Below are 18,695 nucleotides of genomic sequence, written 5' to 3'. Positions count from 1 at the left end.
TTGTGATAATCTGTTGCCAATATTCCCAGCAGTTTGAGCTGTAAACTGTGACACTAGATAATGTTACTTTAGTAATATAAGAATACATTGTAGCTGCTGAGTTACACTGACTGAAGTATTGATTTGAAACTAAAAGGCAGCCATTTAGGGAGTTCTGGGAAACAGGACTTTGCCGATCGATCACGGGAGGGGGGTGTCTTGAGGACTGGATCTGGGAACCCCTGCTGTAATGTATAAAAATGTACACTACTATATGTATAATGAATTTACTTCCATTGCACTCGGTGGAAACGCAGAATGCTTTACACATTTGCATAACTTTTCACTCTACCAAAAAAGAGGAAATTCCCCAACACACAATACCTGAAAGTAACATTATGATTCACAGTCATAGGATTGAAAGTAAGGAAATAAGCGGTTATACTATTAAGAGATGTCACTGGAAGTCACTGAATCATAACTAAGTACTGTGAGCCGTAGCCGAGACCAAAATGTTACCGTAACTCTGCTCATCGTTAGCAGGGAAGTTCAGGTAACAAACTTAACAACAGAGAAAAATAACCACAGATGTCATTTTTATCCTTCTTTTAAACTGAAATATAAACACACAAACACAAATTAAAAAACAAAAGAAAAAGGAACCAAATAAAACACAAACAAACTGCACTTCCACACATCACAGATTATCATCACAGGGCATACCATGCACATTTAAAATGGTGACAGTCACCAGAAATCAGAGCACACATTGATTTAGACCAGAGGTGCTCAACTCCAGTCCTCAACTCCCCCACAGCAGGTTGGGTTTTAAGGATATCCCAGCGTCAGCACAGGTGACTCAATCAGTGGCTCAGTCGAAGCAGGGACTGATTGAACCACCTGTGCTGAAGCAGGGATATCCTTAAAACTTGAACTGTTGGGGGCTCATGAGGAGTGATGTTGAGCACATCATATCTTTCTAGACCATTATGTGGTTCATATTTCTAAAAGCCGTGTTGGTCCTGGGAAAAAAACAGGTTTGATACCTTTAAGCGTACCAAAATCATTGGAGTTCTTTGTAGATGAAATGATAGTGTCCTAAGCTTTCATAAACCACAAAGGGATAAAAAACGCTGTATACTATCATTTAATTAATGAAGATCTCTGATGCTGGTCCGCCAAAAATATATGCCATTATTAAATAGGTTAAGACAGAATATACTATACTGCATGCCAGCTGTATACTCTCAGAAGCAGCATAAAATCCATGAGCTATATCCCCGTTAGCTGGGCTAAGTCAAAAATACACTGCAGTATCATAGCACAGTCTCTAGTATCTAGAGAAAATCTTCATGCATTTCATGTATCCATAGAAACAATATCATGCTCATTCAACTATTATTCTTTATTAAACCATTAAGTTCAGTTATAGGAAGTAACAGCCATTTTACACCACTATGAAAAAATACGTCCAGGTGGCTTCAGAATATAGACATCTGAAGGAGAGAGAAAAAGGATTGTAAAAAGTGGACGTAAATAAGGAAGAGTTTCTAAAAGGATATCGGTATACTGTAGCTCCACTTCTAATCAACAACGTAAGCAACACAAGAGAGCTATGACTTTGTTATGTATCAGAACTGAAAGTTAGCTCAGAGGTCTAGCAGAGGAATCCGTGTTGAGTTCAGTGATGATAATCGGTGTTTAAATGCACAGTGCTATCTTCTATCCCCCTTCTCCTTTCCACTCCCTCTTTCTCCCCATATATATATACTGTTTTTATATATATATATATATATATATATATATCTTACTATATATTTTTGAAAGCATTGTATGTTTCTCTGTCTGTACTGTGTTCCCTGTCCCTAGCGGCAATCTCATTGGTCCCTTGGCCCGCCCACCCCCGCACACCTCTCATTGGCCTCACACACTCATCGCCCGCCCCCGCACACCTCTCATTGGCCTCACACACTCACACCACTGCTTCAGGCCCCCTTGCAGCTCACCTTCCCCCCTCCCGGTGGCCGTCACTCTCCCCCGTCACCCGGACCGCAGCTCACCTTCCCCCCTCCCGGTGGCCGTCACTTCAGACCCCGCACCTTCCCCCCTCCCGGTGGCTGTCACCACACACCACACACCACACCACACCACACACACACACACACACACACACACACACACCACCCGCCCAGGTAAGTCACACCACTGCGCGTCCCGCCTCAACTGATGGCCCCAGTAACTCACCCATTTCAGCCTCGCCCCACAGGCCCACACAGGCCAGGCAACAGGCCCACACATGCACGCGCTTCCTGCCGCCGCCTGGACGCGCCTCAGTCCGACACATCGGGGGACCAAGCGATCGCAGGGGGGGGGGGGGCGCGTCACGGGGAACGGGGGAGCGCGTCACGGGGAACGGGGGAGCGCGTCACGGGGGAGCGAGTCACGGGGAACGGGGGAGCGAGCCCCGAGTCACGGGGGAGCGAAGAGCGAGCCCCGAGCCATCGGGGAACCAAGAAGGGGGAGCGGCCAGCCGCCGAGACAGCGGGGGAACGGACGCCCGGAAGGGGGGGGAGAGGGCATGCAGCTCCCCCCTCCCCCCCCCTCCGCTCCCCCTTCCCCCCCTCCGCTCCCCCTTCCCCCCCCCTCCCTCTTCCCCCCCTCCCCCTTCCCCCCCTCCCCCTTCCCCCCCTCCCCCTTCCCCCCCCCCCCCCTCCGCTCCCCTTTCCCCCCCCCCCCTCCGCTCCCCTTTGCCCCCCCCTCGCTATTACGCATTTACATCCTGGGCAACGCCGGGTCTCTCAGCTAGTATATATATATATTTACTAAGATCATTAAATTGGCTGCTTCACCTCTGGCCTTCATATCTTCAGGGCATCCCTGTCCTTTAGTGATTATTACTTCAATTTAAATGAAAGGAAAAATCCTGGACACTGCGGATTTCTGCTTAGAAAATTTATTCAGCCATGGGTCTGACGTTTCGGCCCCATCATGCCATTTACCTTTGAGAAAAGCCCTTGTGGCCGAAACGTCAGATCACTGGCTGAATAAATTTTCTAAGCAGAAATCCGCAGTGCCCAGGATTTTTCCTTTCATGTATAATATTGGGAGTTCCTATCAGAGATTCATGAACCAAGAGCACCGGTATTTATAATAATTTTCTTTATTGGGGAGTGCAGCATTACTATTAAAATTTAAATTTAAATGAGAAATACATACAGGAATTGCAGTAAAAAAAAAAAAAGTTAATTAAGCGATTAGGTGTGAAAAACTTTTAACACCTTCAGAGCTGAAGGGCAAAGCAATTAAATGGATTAATAGAAGCATGATGCGACACATACAGTATAGAACACCTACCATCAGTTCCGAGAAGAAAGTGTCTCGCATTCAAGCAGCATGGCTTGGTTTCAATTTGTTTGAGGTATCCTGTTTTTCCTGCTTTTCCAGATTCTTATGTCCACCTCCTTATCTCTTCAGCTCAATAACACTGTAATGTTGGTCACACTTCATTAAGATGAGCGTGAAAAACTCAATACATTCTTCAGACTAGATTACATTAGTGAATGTAGACAATAGTGAAGACCCAAAATAAATGATTACTTCTCATGCCGAGTTAATTTCACTTCAATAAACATGTGCTCTGAATAGGTTGATCCTTTCTGAAAAACCTACTTGTGAAAAAGCATCTGTACAGATAATCTGTTCATTGAAAGAGACATCTAGCTGAATATCACTCAATTGGGACACTAGTTTGACATCCCTTCATGCTTCATATCACAACCTTATTCTGGAATCCTCATAAAGGAGCCACTGATTGACCACCTGTGCTGAAGCAGAGATATCATTAAAACCTGACCCGTTGCTAGCCCTTGAGGACTGGAATTGGCTATTCCTGTTCTAAGGTCTATCTTGACAAAGGTGCGTCTGCACCGAAACATTCAAACAACCATAAGTATTTAACATTAACGAGGAGTCGCCCAGCACGTTTACTGTATCGTTGGTGGAGTAGACAACCCACAGCTGGAAGCACTAAATGTATTTTTGAATTATTTTCCTTTTTTATGGAGTGTGTTTCTTCTCTACTCAGCTATATGCTAAGATCTCCCAGCTGCAACAGGAGTGCGAACCAGTGTAAAGGAATTGCATTAGATTCGAAGACAAAAGTCCAATTGCTTTTGATTCCATTTCTTTGATGAATATGGTACTGGATTGTGCACTGATTTAGCCACAGGGAACCCTTTGTAAATAGACACCTTAATATAGTTATACACCTTACAAATAGGATCATGGGAACTAGGAGAGGGGGCTTAGGACAAGTAATGCTACTGTATATAGTCATCCTGAGACAATCAGAGCATAAATAACATTCAGGAACGTTGTAACAAAACAGCATAAATCATTGTGAATTGCTATTTGAAACAAAATTCATGATGGACAGTCACAAAATGCATTGGGTTAAGTATTTGTCTCGCTGCTTTTTCACAAGAGTGGCCTCATAGTGGAATGTTAATGAGCCAAGAGGACACAACAAACTTTTTGTTCACAGCTGCATTGAAAATCAACCACCCCAGTATACATCTGCATTGCCCCAAAGGCGGACAGCATTTGGCGCAGCCAAAGGGTGTGAGCCGTTTGCTGATGTTTGGTGATGTTAAAGCTGCTCTATTTCAATCGGAAAATCACAAGTCCTTTATCCCCTGTACCCAATTTTCCAACTCGATCTGTCCATAAAATGTCTGTGAATTGACTGTTTAACCTTGTTCTCTTAATGTAACCATGTATTTTTTTATAACTCCGTGCCCAGGACATACTTGAAAACGAGAGGTAACTCTCAATGTATTACTTCCTGGTAAAACATTTTTATAAATAAATAAAATAGACTTTATGGAATCTCACTGATAAGTCTGTACTTTCCCATTAAAATGCCACTGATTTGAGTCATTAGAGGTTGACATCTGTACATACATACTGTACTGTACTTTATAAATGAAAATTTCCATGAAAATCTGCCCATCTGTGTTTTCTCATCAATATTTGACACATTTTTCACCTATTTCAGCCATTCACTTAAACTGTCACGTTTCAGTCGGATCCTGTTTGCAGTCAAAAGTTGAGAGAATTTGAAAATAGATGTTTATTATTCAAGCAGCCAGTCAACCCATTACTGTAGTAATGTGACGCCACTGCTCGTATGACACAATGAATGACACAGCTCGTATCAGTTTGTGTAACACAGTGAGGACATCTCTTTGTCTTCTAACTTCCACATTTTATTCTTCTTTTTAGAGAAGTTGACAAAATAACATTAAGATAAAGAATAACCAGCATATTTTCAGTATTTCCAATTTACACCAGAATAAATTATCCTGAGGGCATTACAGCATCAATATCCATGCTGCTCATTTTTTTAATTGGGTTTATTTTCTTTAAAATATATATATTTTTTTTTCTAACCTTATTTGTAATTAGGGATCCACCTGAGCTGAACTGTGGCATTCCAAGCTACAGGGGACCCCCTGGTTCCTGGGATTGAATTTTGAAATTCCCATCACAATAAGTCTTGTCCGGAAGAAACAATATGGCCACTGGGGTCAGCCTCACTTTGGCCATAGGAAAGCCAGGACATTAGGGCGAGATGACGTTGCAGCTTTCGATTGGTAGACACTGGTAGCCATTTTTGTTTTAACTAGCAATTACTTGCAAACTTAAATCATTTGTCTGGGGGTGTGGAAGGGTATTTTTGGAGCTTTAAAAGTTGTTGTTCAGCTCTGGTGGACCCTTTGGGGTTTTTTAAATACTTAATTTTTTTTAAATACATAATTTTTGTTGGGGGGGGGGGGGATTGATATATTGAGGGGACAGGTGCTTCTATAATAAAAGTGACCCAAGGACAGTTTGCATGCTTAATTAGTCAATTGTAGCTGATTGACCTCTTTAAAAATAAATCGGACACATAAGTATCTTTAATAATTTAGTCAACTTTTAAATTTTTTTTTTTTACAATAATGTTATTTGGTGATGAGACTGTAAGTCCTCAAAACTACAGATGAATTGTTGTCCACTGTTTAGTAATTGTATAAAATATCAACCATTTTACACATGGATGTGTGAAATACATATACAGTATATGTGTAGGATTTGTAGTAATAACGTAACACTGTTGTGGTTAAATATAAAAAAACAACAACTAACTAAAAACCTTAACAAAAAGCGCTAGACCTAAAACACCTAAATCAAAATAGTGACCCGTGCCAAGTGCACAAATTAAATACTACTAGTGATATCTAATACAAAAGACGACTTGACTATTAGATATAGCTGCCAAGGGGACCTCATATACAAATTATCTCATAAATTCGTAGAAAGTTCAGTAGAAAAGGCAATAACGCGATCCCCGGCGCATATATAAAAATGAGTGTGAATTGAGTTCCAAGGACAATCCAATCCTCAGATGTAGTAGGGATGTTACTTCCTTGTGGATGAAGATCTTCCTATTTTATAAAACAGAAGAAGGGACACACCATTGCGCAGTACATAGTAGTGGACACTTCCACTGACAGAGTGAATGATTGCCTACTTACAAGAAATGGTCTTGTTACTTTCAATGGAGAGAAACTGTACTTCAGTGAGCGTTCTCCTTGCTCTCTTCACAGTCGCGGGTCCCGGCGCCCTCCTAATCTAGGCTCCTCCTAATCTATTGCCGGTCAACGTGTAGTGTGCAGCGTCTTGGAATACAGCAGTGACGTCACTAGCGAGGGCGCCGGGAAACGCGACTGTGAAGAGAGCAAGGAGAACGCTCACTGATCACTGATGGAAGCCAGGGACCTGTATACAAGCTGCGGACGGCGTTCGTGTAAGTGTGTTTCGGTGTGCATATTGTTTTAATTAAAGAGTTTTGCAGTTCTGCACCATCCTTTCTTTTTGTGTTACTTTCCCTGGGGAATTGATCCAGTGCTTATTGCGAGAGATAATTTGGCATATCGACAGAGGCTACTGAGGCATCACGTGGGGTTCGTGGAGTCCACAGAGGGAGGACGTCGTAAAAGCACAGTTTCTCTCCATTGAAAGTAAGAAGACCATTTCTTGTAAGTAGGCAATCATTCACTCTGTCAGTGGAAGTGTCCACTTCATATGTTTTCGATTTAGCTCTGTCAGCGGCCAGTTGTCCATTCCTGGGACCTCTTGCAATGAAAAACCTTTGTGGACAATATCACCTAGTGCTATATATATCCGATTCCCCTAACTGACCATTAGAAGAAGAAAGAAAACAGCAGCACAAATCGCTGCTTTATTTGTGCCACAAGCACTTATAGGTGATCTAGAAAGAGTCTCAGTTGGCGCTTCCCAAAAGTGATTTCAATATATAGTTATATACAGTGGTCGACAAATCACCAAAAAATCTACTCGCCGAACAAAAAAATCTACTCGCCACCTAGTACCAAACGTGTGCTGCTTGGGCCAATAGGAGCTCGCCACGATGTTAAATCCACTTGCCCGGGGCGTGCAAATGTATAGGTTTGTCGAACACTGGTTATATAAATTAATGTGATTGGGATATTATAAAATCTATATATATATAACACATGTAAATAAAAGTGCAATGGCACATTAATAGACAGTGAATAAATATGTACAATCCGTGACAATGAAAGTGTAATAAGGCACTGTGAATAGACAAAAAAATCCCTGACTCAAACCCAAAAAAGGAACTGTATCCTTGGTCCCAAACACATGTAGAATCTCAAAAATGTGGAGAGCAGTGGATGCAATCCTATATGTGTGATAGAAGAAAACAAGAAAAACCAATAGCGTAATATCGTCACACTAGGTATGTGGTCTGCGAATTCATCTGAAGTGTTTACTCACATGTAATTGGAAACGGACGACCAAAACCGGAAGTGCTGAAAATATGGGCTATAATAACCACTGGCTAAAACACTTTGGCCCCCTATTCAGTATGCTGTAAAGCAGCCTCCCTGTGCTTCCTCCTGCACTGGAAAGCCCCATCACTGCATATTGAATATGGACCGTTAATGTTTGCATGGCCTCTTGTGCCTTGCTGGATGACAGCTAGAACATTTTTATTGACTCCGTTCCAAATAAAAGTAGATTTATGCGTTTCACCTGCTGACAGAATGTGAATCTCATTTTGAAGTAAAGGAGGAAGTTTCTTTAATGGGTGTGTATCTGTTATCTACATTCTTCACAATACTGATTTATTACCTGACTTGTCCTGATGTGAACTGCATGCCGCTTAAATACCCAGTGTTCTCTCGACCACTGTGCGTTTTTATGTATTCATTGCTCTGTACTGTATCTTCTGTATGGCAATGGGTACTTTGGGTCACTCGATAAGGAAGCCGTCTGACTCATTGTTTACCAGCCAACAAATTAAGTGCTTGTATGACATTTGGTGAAGGTTGGAGGAGGTAATCCTCACTGTTTCCTGTTTTCTAACCCAGGGAGTAAAGTAATAACTGCTTGCTCCTACATTACTGTGTCAATTAAACCTGCAGAAAATGTTCTTGGTAACGTTCTAAGCATGTGGGGAAAGTAGCTGCTATTTATTGGTCCTTGCTGGAGTTGTAATAAGGTGAACTAGCTCAGTCAACTCACACTTTTTCTATCATTTTTAATGTTTGTTTCATAATTCGTTCTTACTCATTCTTATTTTAACATAAATGCCACAGTAGCTGAACATCACCACCAAAAGTAAGTACAGAAGTCTGTACTTGGCCAAGGAAAATAATGCTGCACTGATTCGAATTATGCAGTGGTTGAGTTACATAGTAATTTACAGTAGTGGCCATTTTTAGGAGAGCTATATAAAGCACACCAACTCCAGACAATCACCATATTTTCACTCTGTGTTCTTCTAATATTGATATTTGTTGTACAAAGCGGTGTATAGTTATTTTCTGTTGATAATTTTTAAGAAGGTATATACATGTATATGGGAATAATATATATGCGAGAGAGAGAGAGCTCACACCCTAGGGCACATGAACATATGGCAATTTAATGATACAATAATACAATATAAATTGCTAGCAATAACACTCAAATGTAAAAGTCAATAAAAATAGTAAAAGCACCAAAGAAATGTTGATTTAATCACCAATTGATATGTTGCCAAAGCTCCAATTCAGATATACTTCACAAATGAAGATATTAAAATACCAGAGTTCTTCCACCTCTAATACACAGCATTAGAATGTTACATTGGGACTAGCCATTATATTTTCAGATTTGTCTTTTTGACCCAGTAAATTGGGTTACAGGTTCAAGAGGGGTTCTTTTTATTTTTCCTTGATTATTGGATTATTAAATCTTTACTATTTGAACTATATGTTGCACATTTTACCTTAGTAAATGTATCTGTACCTTTAGGATTATGCCAATTGTATGTTATGTACATCTTGATGACTCAGTATATTTGCCTGTATGTAGGAAGGGGTTAAATATTTTGTAGAAATTAGTCTACTCCACCTAAACTATACAGGTGTAGACACTTGTGCACTATATTAAAATGGGCCAATCTCAACACCCAACAATCCCCGATGAAGTCATCTGATAGTGTGACGATACGTGTTGGAATTACATCACAGACGTCACAAAACTGCTTGTGGAGGACTGGCTTTCATTACCTCAGCGGTTGGCCGCTAAGTTAATGAAACTGGCTGCAATTTAATTTTTATTGCACAGGATTGATACGGGCAGCCAGCGGGGACCGACGGGGCCAACCGAAGATGGTCCCCGTGGGTCTCCGCCGGCCTCCGGTATCAATTCTGTGCAGTAAAACTAAAAGAAACTGCTTTTATGCATCTTGCAATACCTTTAGCTGGTGCCGAATATAGCAAGTTTTTAAAGTACAATATGCTTATCGCTGCTTAGTGAATAGCTGTTTCTGGCAAAAAAATCGATTTCTGCATTTTTTCGGCTTATCGTACCACTTTGTTTTTTGCTAGAGTGTTATAGTACTATAAAAATCAATTTTGGTGCGATATTGCCCTGTTATTGGAGCTTTGTGAATAGCAACACAGGGAATATCGCACTATAAGGGCATTTATAGTGCTATAAGCCACTTCTTGAAGTTTAGTGAATGAGCCCCTATGTCACCAGAGCTTTTTACTGCAACATTTGAAGATTTCTTCAAGTCATTGAATTGGGAAGAAGGAATCAAAGTCAACAGTGAATACTTAAATCCCCTACAATTTTCAGATGACATTGTTATTTTTCCACAAGTGCAGAAGACCTTCAGCAACAAATCAGAGAATTCGACGAAGCAAGTAAGAAGGTGGACCTCCATATGAATTTCAACATGACCAAAGTGATGTTCAGCAACATGTCGACTCTACAACGATTGACATAAATTGAAGAGCACTAGAAGGTCAAAGACTGTCTACCTTGGCCAGCAAGTATCAATGGGTGGGAATCTTTTAAATTAGATCAATAGGTGAGTGAAGATGTGATGGAGCACATTTGATAGAAACAAGACAATCTTGCAAGAGAACCTGCCAATTTGCCTCAAAAGGAAAGTGTTTGACAAGTGTAATCTGTGAGTGCTCAGGTATGGATGTGAACTTGGACCCTAAATGTGAAGACAATTCAGATGCTTCAGACAACTCAAAGAAGTATGGAGAGATGTATGCTGGGTATTACCCAAAGAGACTGGAACAATAATGAATGGGTTTGGAACTAAAGAAATTTCTGTGACATCATCACAAGGGTGATGAAATTAAAATGGCAGTGAGCTGGGCAGATCTCAAGAAAAAACTACCATAGTTAAACAAAGATGGCACTCAACTGGATTCCAAGGGATGTAAAAAGACCAAGATGGCGACCAAAAGTATGATAGGGGAATGAAATCAGAAAATGTGTTGGAGCAAAGTGGCGAAAAAAGGCTTGCAACTGCAGTACCTGGAAGACCATTCGGGGGAGGCCTTCATCCAGCAGTTGATCAGCGAGGGCTCAAGATTATATATTATTTATATGGATTGATGCACAATATTCTCTTTATAATCATTGTCTCAAACAGTGTTCCTTACATAGACATACCTGGTCTCTTGGAGCATGACCTCCCTGGTATTATCACCTGGATCCAAACAGGTCAGCACATATTTATCTCACTCGAAAAAAATATATGCTGAACCAGCAGTCTCTCCAGAGTAAACCTTGGGCGGTCATTGACCAAAAGATTACAGCCCATACTAACTAAGCAGTTCAATTCCATTAGATACCTTCTATCCCCGAAAGGCATTTTACATAGCGCTAGTGTATGCAGCGCTGTACATAGAATTTTGCAGGTACAATGATGGAAAGTTGCAGTCATGTAATCCCCGTCGCTATATGCACTGGTCTACATATCTGTTGTGAGGTGGACCCTCTTTGGCCGAGTCCATAGAAGGACAGGCCGTGCTGAGGCGTGCGGACGCTCCGCGCTGAGCCCCTGCATCCTCAATGAGGATGCCTTGAGAGGGGGCTCACGCGAGCGTCCGCAGGCGTGCTGAAGAGTTGGAGGTTTCAGCTGAGCGCCAAGCTGTTTTTCAGCGCGCTGTCGGCTGAAAACCTCCAATCACAGCACAGCAGCGTCGACGTCACGGCGCCGTGACGTCGGCACCGTGATGTCGACGTCAGTGCGTCGCGGGCGATTGGCCCAGCGACGTCACTGCCCCGCCTCCAACCACCTCCCCCCGGCTCCGATCGCGCCCGCTGGCTCGCCTGTATGGGCATGAAATCGCCCAGATTTCAGCAGGCGAGCCTCAGCGTCAGCGCGGTTCGTATCGCCTCACCCCTCTATGGCCCGGGCCTTAGTGTGTGAACCATCAAGAGCCCGCCCCACTACTTTCACACCTGTACCAAGGTGTTGTCGAACAGCCTTAGTAGAAAAATAGGTCTTGCAAGGTTTTTTTAAACCAGAATTTTGTGAATTTTTTTAAACGCCATAAAGTTTTTGCCCTGTACAAAGCTATCGGGCAGCATTACAACTGCAAGCAGTTTGCCCAACTTGTTGTTCAGCAAAGGGACCCTATCGTGTTTGCAATGGTACAAAAGCTTTGCAGACAGTGGGTTGTTGTGTTGGAGTAGACAGAATTGTTCCACTTGTTTGTCTAATGCAAGAGGGCCCAGCTCTACTGTGCCTATCTTGCCCACTGCTAGTATCAGCTCATGCTGCGGATGTAGCTAGGGTTGCCAGGTGGCTTCTCAAAAAATACTTGATACAACGGTGAAAAATGCGTCGCGCTTGAATCCCGATACGTAATTTTTTTCTATTTTTCACTCCACATATGCACCAATTTACACAATTTCATATTCTATTCCGTAAAAAAATCTGGGAGAGGTTTGGGGATTAAGCGCCCTCCCAGCATTTTGTACAAAATAGAATATGAAATAGAGCAAATTGGTGAATACGTGGAGTGAAATTTAGAAAAAAAACATAACGGTCAGATAATTTATAAATCACAGACCAGCAGTCATACATGGCAAGCTATACTGATCTTAATGCTTCTTTCCCACTACTTCCAAGATTGTTGAAACCTCTCACATCCTCCACACACCATCCCCCCTCCTCCTCTCTCACCTTTCCACCCCCCCTTTCCCCTCCTCTCTCAGCCCCGACTCCCCCCCTTCTTCTTCCCCCTCCTTTTTCATTCTCTCCCCCTCCTGGTATTTTACCTGTGGTGGCAGGGACAGAGTGGAGCTCTTCTCTCCTCTCCCACATGCAAAGCTGGAAGGAAACTACATTTCCCAGCATGCAAATGGGGGAGATCTCGCATTTGGTTAGTCTTCTCCTTGGCTGGGGGCGGGGGGGTGAAGCTGCTCATTGCCCTGGTTACCAGATGCTGCAGCCTGCAGGAGACTCACGCTGCCGCTTCTGCTTCTGAATCGGAGGTAAGAGCCCCTTCACACTCCTGCTGCCTGCACGTCCAGAGAGGAAAAATACCGGGCACATACATGTCCGGTATTACCTCATTTTTTACTGGACAGATCGGCAATATACCTGTCTGTCCGGTTCAAAACCGGACACCTGGCAACCCTAGACGTAGCCCCCAAAGCTGCATCACGCTTACGAAGTATATCCATCATCCCTAAATAATCATCATTGTGATGACCTTCACCACTTCCAAGTCATCTGATTGACTACCAGGAATTTAGCCATTCCTCCTCACAACTGTGCTATACCCCATGCCCTTCTGAGTTCTTTCCCATGTATACTTATGGTGAGGGGTCATGTGACCTGTAAATGAAATGGTACCCAGATGAATTCCCAGTTTCTCCTTCCTCACAATGACATGGCACAAGCAGATGGCAACACCCACATTCTCTCCCTCTATATATTTAAAAAAACAAAAAAAAATGTTAATTGTTCTCGAAGAAACAAGGTGAGACTCAAAGGCCTACAGGGACTGGGTGAGGGAGGGCTAAATGTTGCTGCTCCCTCCGTAAACCGCATTCTAGAAGCTATCCTGCTCCTCCCTCTACTTGAGCTTTCTCTGCTGCACCTGCCACCACCAACATATTTATTATCATCATGATACTCCTCAACAGTTTTCTATTGTGCAATACAGTGTGCTATTTTTAAGGCTAATAAGATTTCTTGCCTCTCCCCCTAGTGCCTCTACCAGGGACATGCAGTCACGATGATGATGATGATGATGATGATGACAAATTACATGTTGCCCACCAATGTGTGCGCTTTCTGAAGCTGACAATGAGGGTGTTGATGGTGGGCTTGTGTGTGTTTTTTTTTAAATATATATATAATATATCAGTAATACAGTATGTCTATTCTGTTTTACTGTGTTCTTCTAATAATAGGAGTACTAGTTGTGGTGCCTACTGGCCATGGCTGCCTGCCGATCACATAGTTATTGTCTATCATTATTATCATCATCACCTTCACTACTGCTACCGTTAACAGTTGTAGCACCAAGGATCATATAATTAGCTCCTACACTATAAGTACCATCAGAGTCACTTCTCTCTCCTGCTTGTGCAGTTCGTGCACCACACACACTACCAATACCATGCTCAGCATAATCATCATCATCATCGTCTACCCCCTCTATTTCTTCAATCCCTCCCTCAGCCGTCCCTCCTCTCTGCACCTCCTCAGAGTCTAGAAATAGAAGAGCTAGAGCCCATAGAGCAACCACCTCAGCATGTTTTGAGGACTATGTATTTGACCTGCTCCCTGACCCTTCCCTCACAAATAGTTCTGTTGGTGCCATTGCACACCGAATGGTTGTGGCCGGGCCAGATTCACCAGAAAAATACTCCTCCGTAGACTTCTTTTCCTTCTCACTCACACAAGTAATAACACATGTGCTTAGTTTGGCATGGATGGCTACTCTCTCTTAGCCATTGCGAGTTGTGCCAGCAACATGTAGTTGTTTCTGAACAACTTTCTCCAGCATAATGGTGGCCTGTACGTCCTGAGTCTGACCTGAGAACAATGATGAGGTTCATAAAATCTTATTCCAGGTTTTTCTTCCCGGACTACTGTAGAAGACTACGGGGCGTCTCGCACAACTGCTGATGCTGCTGTTTTCTTAGTAGTATTTTTTACTTCTCTATTCTCTACTGTCCCACTCTACTATACTGTTTCCATTCCACCACCACCACACCACTTTCTCAAAAAACCCTCTTTTGCCAACAGACCTAGACCTATATTTATATTTTAAATGCTTAGCTGAGTGATCTGACATCTGTGTGAGCAGATCACTTTCTACTGTCTGTGAATTGCTCTTCATTCGCTCCCACAACTGCACAAGCAAATAGTGCGTGTCTTATTCATAGTCTCTGCAGTAAGCATAATTGAAAGTGAAATAAGGAGAAATTCATTAAAATCGCAAAACGCAAGGACTTTTAAAGCTTTGCAAAATTTTGGTGAAATTGCCCGATATGGGCAAAATCTTTTATGGAAAACCAAGGCTCAACTTTGCATGGTTTGCAAACTACAATGTAAATTTCGCACATTTCCTATAATAACGTGCATTTTAGTGAATATAATGCTATATCTTTACTTATAACCAGCTTTGTAGACATGGTGATAACTGTGAAATTACCATGGGCATCTTTTTTACTTTTACAGCTGTTTAGCAAATCTTGCCCTCAATGCACCAACAACTGTATAGTTTAGTTTTTATATTGAAACATATGTCAAATGTAATAGTTTTAAATAGATTATATTACTGTATATAGTGAACTTCATAAGCATGCACAAACACATACTGCTTAAAACCCTTATTCAGGGATGCAGCATGTAATGCACTGACAATACAGTAAGTACATTTTTTTCCCCTGCAGTTTCTTGGCATTAAACATGGATAAAATCAGCGATTTGACCTTCCTTTTGAAAGCAGTAAATTTTCGCGAGAGAGTATTACAGCGTGGATTGGCTTCCCGACTCTACAGCAAGGTACTGTACCAAATACACTGTATTATATATATATATATATATATATATATATATATATATATATATCTTTGCAAAACGCTTCTTCATCGCATTACAATTGCGATATTTGTCTAACACATTATTCCAATGCGTTGTTAGCCAGTCTGGCAGCAAAAGGGTTAAAAAAAAAAAAAAAGCTGGTGTGTTTTGAAATATAACATTGAAACAAAGACTTCTGTTTATGGACATTGATGTTTGAGAATAAATAAATAAAATACCTTTGTACTGTATCATCTAAGGTTGTATTTTGAAAATCTTTCTCAGGAGTACAGTAACTGTGTGAGAGAGATCAGGTCAGGTCATTTTATCTTTCGCCAAGAAACCTACTGATTGTGTTCCAGTTGCAATACTGAACATACAGGACCCCTATAAGCTCATATTGAACACCCAAAATAACCACAACATATGCAACTATGCAACTAATTTTGACAGATTTGTTATAAATCATTCTTCCTGGTAATGTACAGGTTATTAAGAATCTATTTTAGTGTTAGGACCCTTGGGACCTGGTCTGCCTTGGAGGGGCTCAAGGGCTTACAACACTTTGGCCAAAGAGTTAAACTAAAAGACCATTTTATTCAAAAGATATATATATATATATATATATATATATGCACTGTACCGTGTATTAGTGTCTTTGGATGTAGCACTGAGCTCTGTCTGTGTTTCATGTTCTGTCTCTGGTTTTAAATACAATACTGAACACCCAGATCGCTCCTTTCTAGGGGGCGTTTTACGTGCATTTGAAAGAGATTATGAGTTGGGAAGAGTTAAGGAAATGGAGCAAGAGGGGAAAACTAAAGAAGAAAAGGGAATTACTGGGGGGCTCTTGTTGCGTTTGGTGTTATTTAATTTTTTTAATAGATCTTTTAACCGTATGTTAAGGGCGGTTGTGTGGGTAATAAAGCATCAATTACCACATCATGTCTCTAAGATGGACAAAAAAAGAACCTCCATAAGCACTAATGGATAAAAAAGAAAGAAGAGGATTTATACCCGTGTAGGACAATATTTATTATTGCAACAATTATTGAGCTTTTATTTCAACCAATACTGCTATTTCATTGTAGCCAATAAAATTACTCTACAAAAATTCCTCGATAGACATCCCCTATTTTAAAAAGAAAAAATATAAAAGAAATTGAATAACTACGTATCCATGTTACTGTGTAACAATATGGTGCACCATATAGGTTACATAGTAACTAAACATCGGATATATTATCCACATGTCTTACAAGCAGATCTCTGTATACTACTAGATCCCAGTATTACTACTTATGAATATATGTTCCACATATTGTGTATCCTTAGTTTTACGGCACTTCAAGTATGTCCCGATTCTGCATAAACTGCCTTTAGTTGAAAATATTGGTATATTCTTCTTCATAAGTGTCCCACCAAGTTAAAGAAGCCAGGAACTTATTTCAATAGGTCAAGTAACAAAGCAGAAATACTGTTTCAGAGTTGCATAAAGGGGTCCTTGGGGTTTTCATGTATCAGGTGCATCAATGTTGTTCCCACCAGTAGCTGCCTGACCAATGTGCATTTCGCCTGTCTGTGACTTCTTCCGGGGCTCAACCTGGTGATTAACCCCTTCACTTCTAGAGGGGCCAGCAGTGTATTGAAACTTGTTGCCCCTCTGACCAAGCCATCTTGCTCTTTGTCCCATTTTTAACGTGGCCTTTCCAGCACTTGTTAACACTCTGTTGTTTCACATTTAATAGGTCATTACACAGAAGGAAGATTTTTTCCGTGCCTGGAACTCCTGCCTGCATCACGTTGTCACCTTGGCATTGGCGCACATTCACAGAGGTTGGTGTCTGCGGCTTTGCACTATGAATACACGCCAAACATCCCTGTGGGTGCATGAGGCTATCAAATCCCTTCTGCCAAACCCACGCATATTGGGAACAAAACAAAATGGGGGGTGGGGGGGAAGCACAATGTTATGTGATACAAAAAAGGTATCTTGGGTTCTATGGATTTTTTCAAATCGTAGAACACGAAAAACAAGTTATTAATCAATGTTACAAACAGTTTTGAGAAAAAGAGAGTGAAATATCCACAAATTAATGCATTAACACAACAGAAAAAAAGACAATTCTAGATGAAAATTCAGAAGTAAGTAAACGAATAACTATGTAACTGAGTATGGGCTGTGTGTTTTCACTATGCAAGCTTTTAAACCTCTAAGGCTTAGATCCACAAAGCTCTGTTAAATCAGGGCTCAACACATGATGTTACTGAACACCTTAATGGGCGTTATGTTCCCTGAGTTAACATGGTATCCTAAAAGCTAATTATATACAAACACAACATCCAAACTACATCTCATTAGCACAGGCTTATTGTAGCATAACGTTGCATTATCTTCCACTAATGTGATATTAACTGCATCTTGGCTGTACTCTGATTGAAGCCAAGGGTTCAAAAGCAGATACAACCATGACAGGCAGTCAAAGTCCTGGTAGGACAGATCTGGGGGGCAGCCGGAATCAGGTAGGTTCAGGTCAGACAGGAGACAAGCCACATAGCCATCAATCCAAAACAGGAAAGATCACAAGTGACAACCCCAAATTACACCGCATAGAAGGAGTCAGGTAGAAGCAAAGGCAGGGCAGATAGCAGTCAGGGCAAGGGAGAGATGATTCAAAGTCGGCAGCAGCAAACAGAACACACAGAATGCAAGGCTAGAGCAATAGGATAGGACCTAATAGAACTGCCCCAGAGAAGATAAAGAAAGGGCATAGTGAAAAATGGTTGTCAGGATTTTAGCCACAGTATTGACCCAAAGAAATAAAAATAAATGCAGATATAAGAACCAATGCAGCTAGTTGGCACAAAATAGGCAGCACACGAAATAGAATTAAAAAAATGCAAGAAGTGTACAGCCAAATGGAAACGGGGTCAAAATTGATGAAACGTATACATTTTATTTATACCATTGTTAAAAAGGAGGTACAAAAACCCTCCAATGCGTTTTCCACTTGAGGGTTTTTGTGCCCCCTTTTTTCTAGTCCATGCCATAAATACAATTTATGTTTTTTTTTTTATATCAAGGTTTACTTCCAAAATGGGGACTTACTGAATATTACTTATAAAGTTTAAATTAGTTCAAGACTGAGGTTTTACACGTGAGACTCCCAATTGGTTTTTCATTTCCAGAGCTCAGTGGTTATGATGTATGAATAAAATGGTAAGACCCGTCTGATACATTGATTTATTCACTTAATCCAAACGGAGAAGCCTATGAGCA

The 18,695-nt window shown here is 41.4% G+C and overlaps 1 protein-coding gene and 1 long non-coding RNA gene across 12 annotated transcripts in view; one reads left to right on the top strand and one right to left on the bottom strand.

The window, feature by feature from the left end:
- Nucleotides 1-18,695, bottom strand: part of LOC142493000 (uncharacterized) — a 728,952-nt gene that overhangs the window by 2,854 nt on the left and 707,403 nt on the right. The window contains exon 11 of one of the 10 annotated variants that reach the window (XR_012800953.1): nt 3,334-3,463. The exons of the other annotated variants lie outside the window; for them this stretch is intronic. This is a non-coding gene — a long non-coding RNA (uncharacterized LOC142493000). The remainder of the gene's footprint in view (nt 1-3,333; nt 3,464-18,695) is intronic. 10 annotated transcript variants of the gene reach the window in all.
- The window catches only part of LOC142492998 (acyl-coenzyme A oxidase-like protein), a 344,660-nt gene that overhangs the window by 210,630 nt on the left and 115,335 nt on the right, over nt 1-18,695 (top strand). For both annotated transcript variants that reach the window (XM_075596354.1, XM_075596353.1), the window contains exons 15-16: nt 15,286-15,397; nt 17,164-17,251. In XM_075596354.1, coding sequence (XP_075452469.1) covers nt 15,286-15,397; nt 17,164-17,251 — 200 coding nt within the window. The remainder of the gene's footprint in view (nt 1-15,285; nt 15,398-17,163; nt 17,252-18,695) is intronic.

This window comes from Ascaphus truei, chromosome 4, assembly GCF_040206685.1.
Source record: "Ascaphus truei isolate aAscTru1 chromosome 4, aAscTru1.hap1, whole genome shotgun sequence".
NCBI classification, from domain to species: domain Eukaryota; kingdom Metazoa; phylum Chordata; class Amphibia; order Anura; family Ascaphidae; genus Ascaphus; species Ascaphus truei.
The sequence above is the reverse complement of the archived record's forward strand: the minus strand, read 5'-3'. Positions and strand labels throughout refer to the sequence as shown.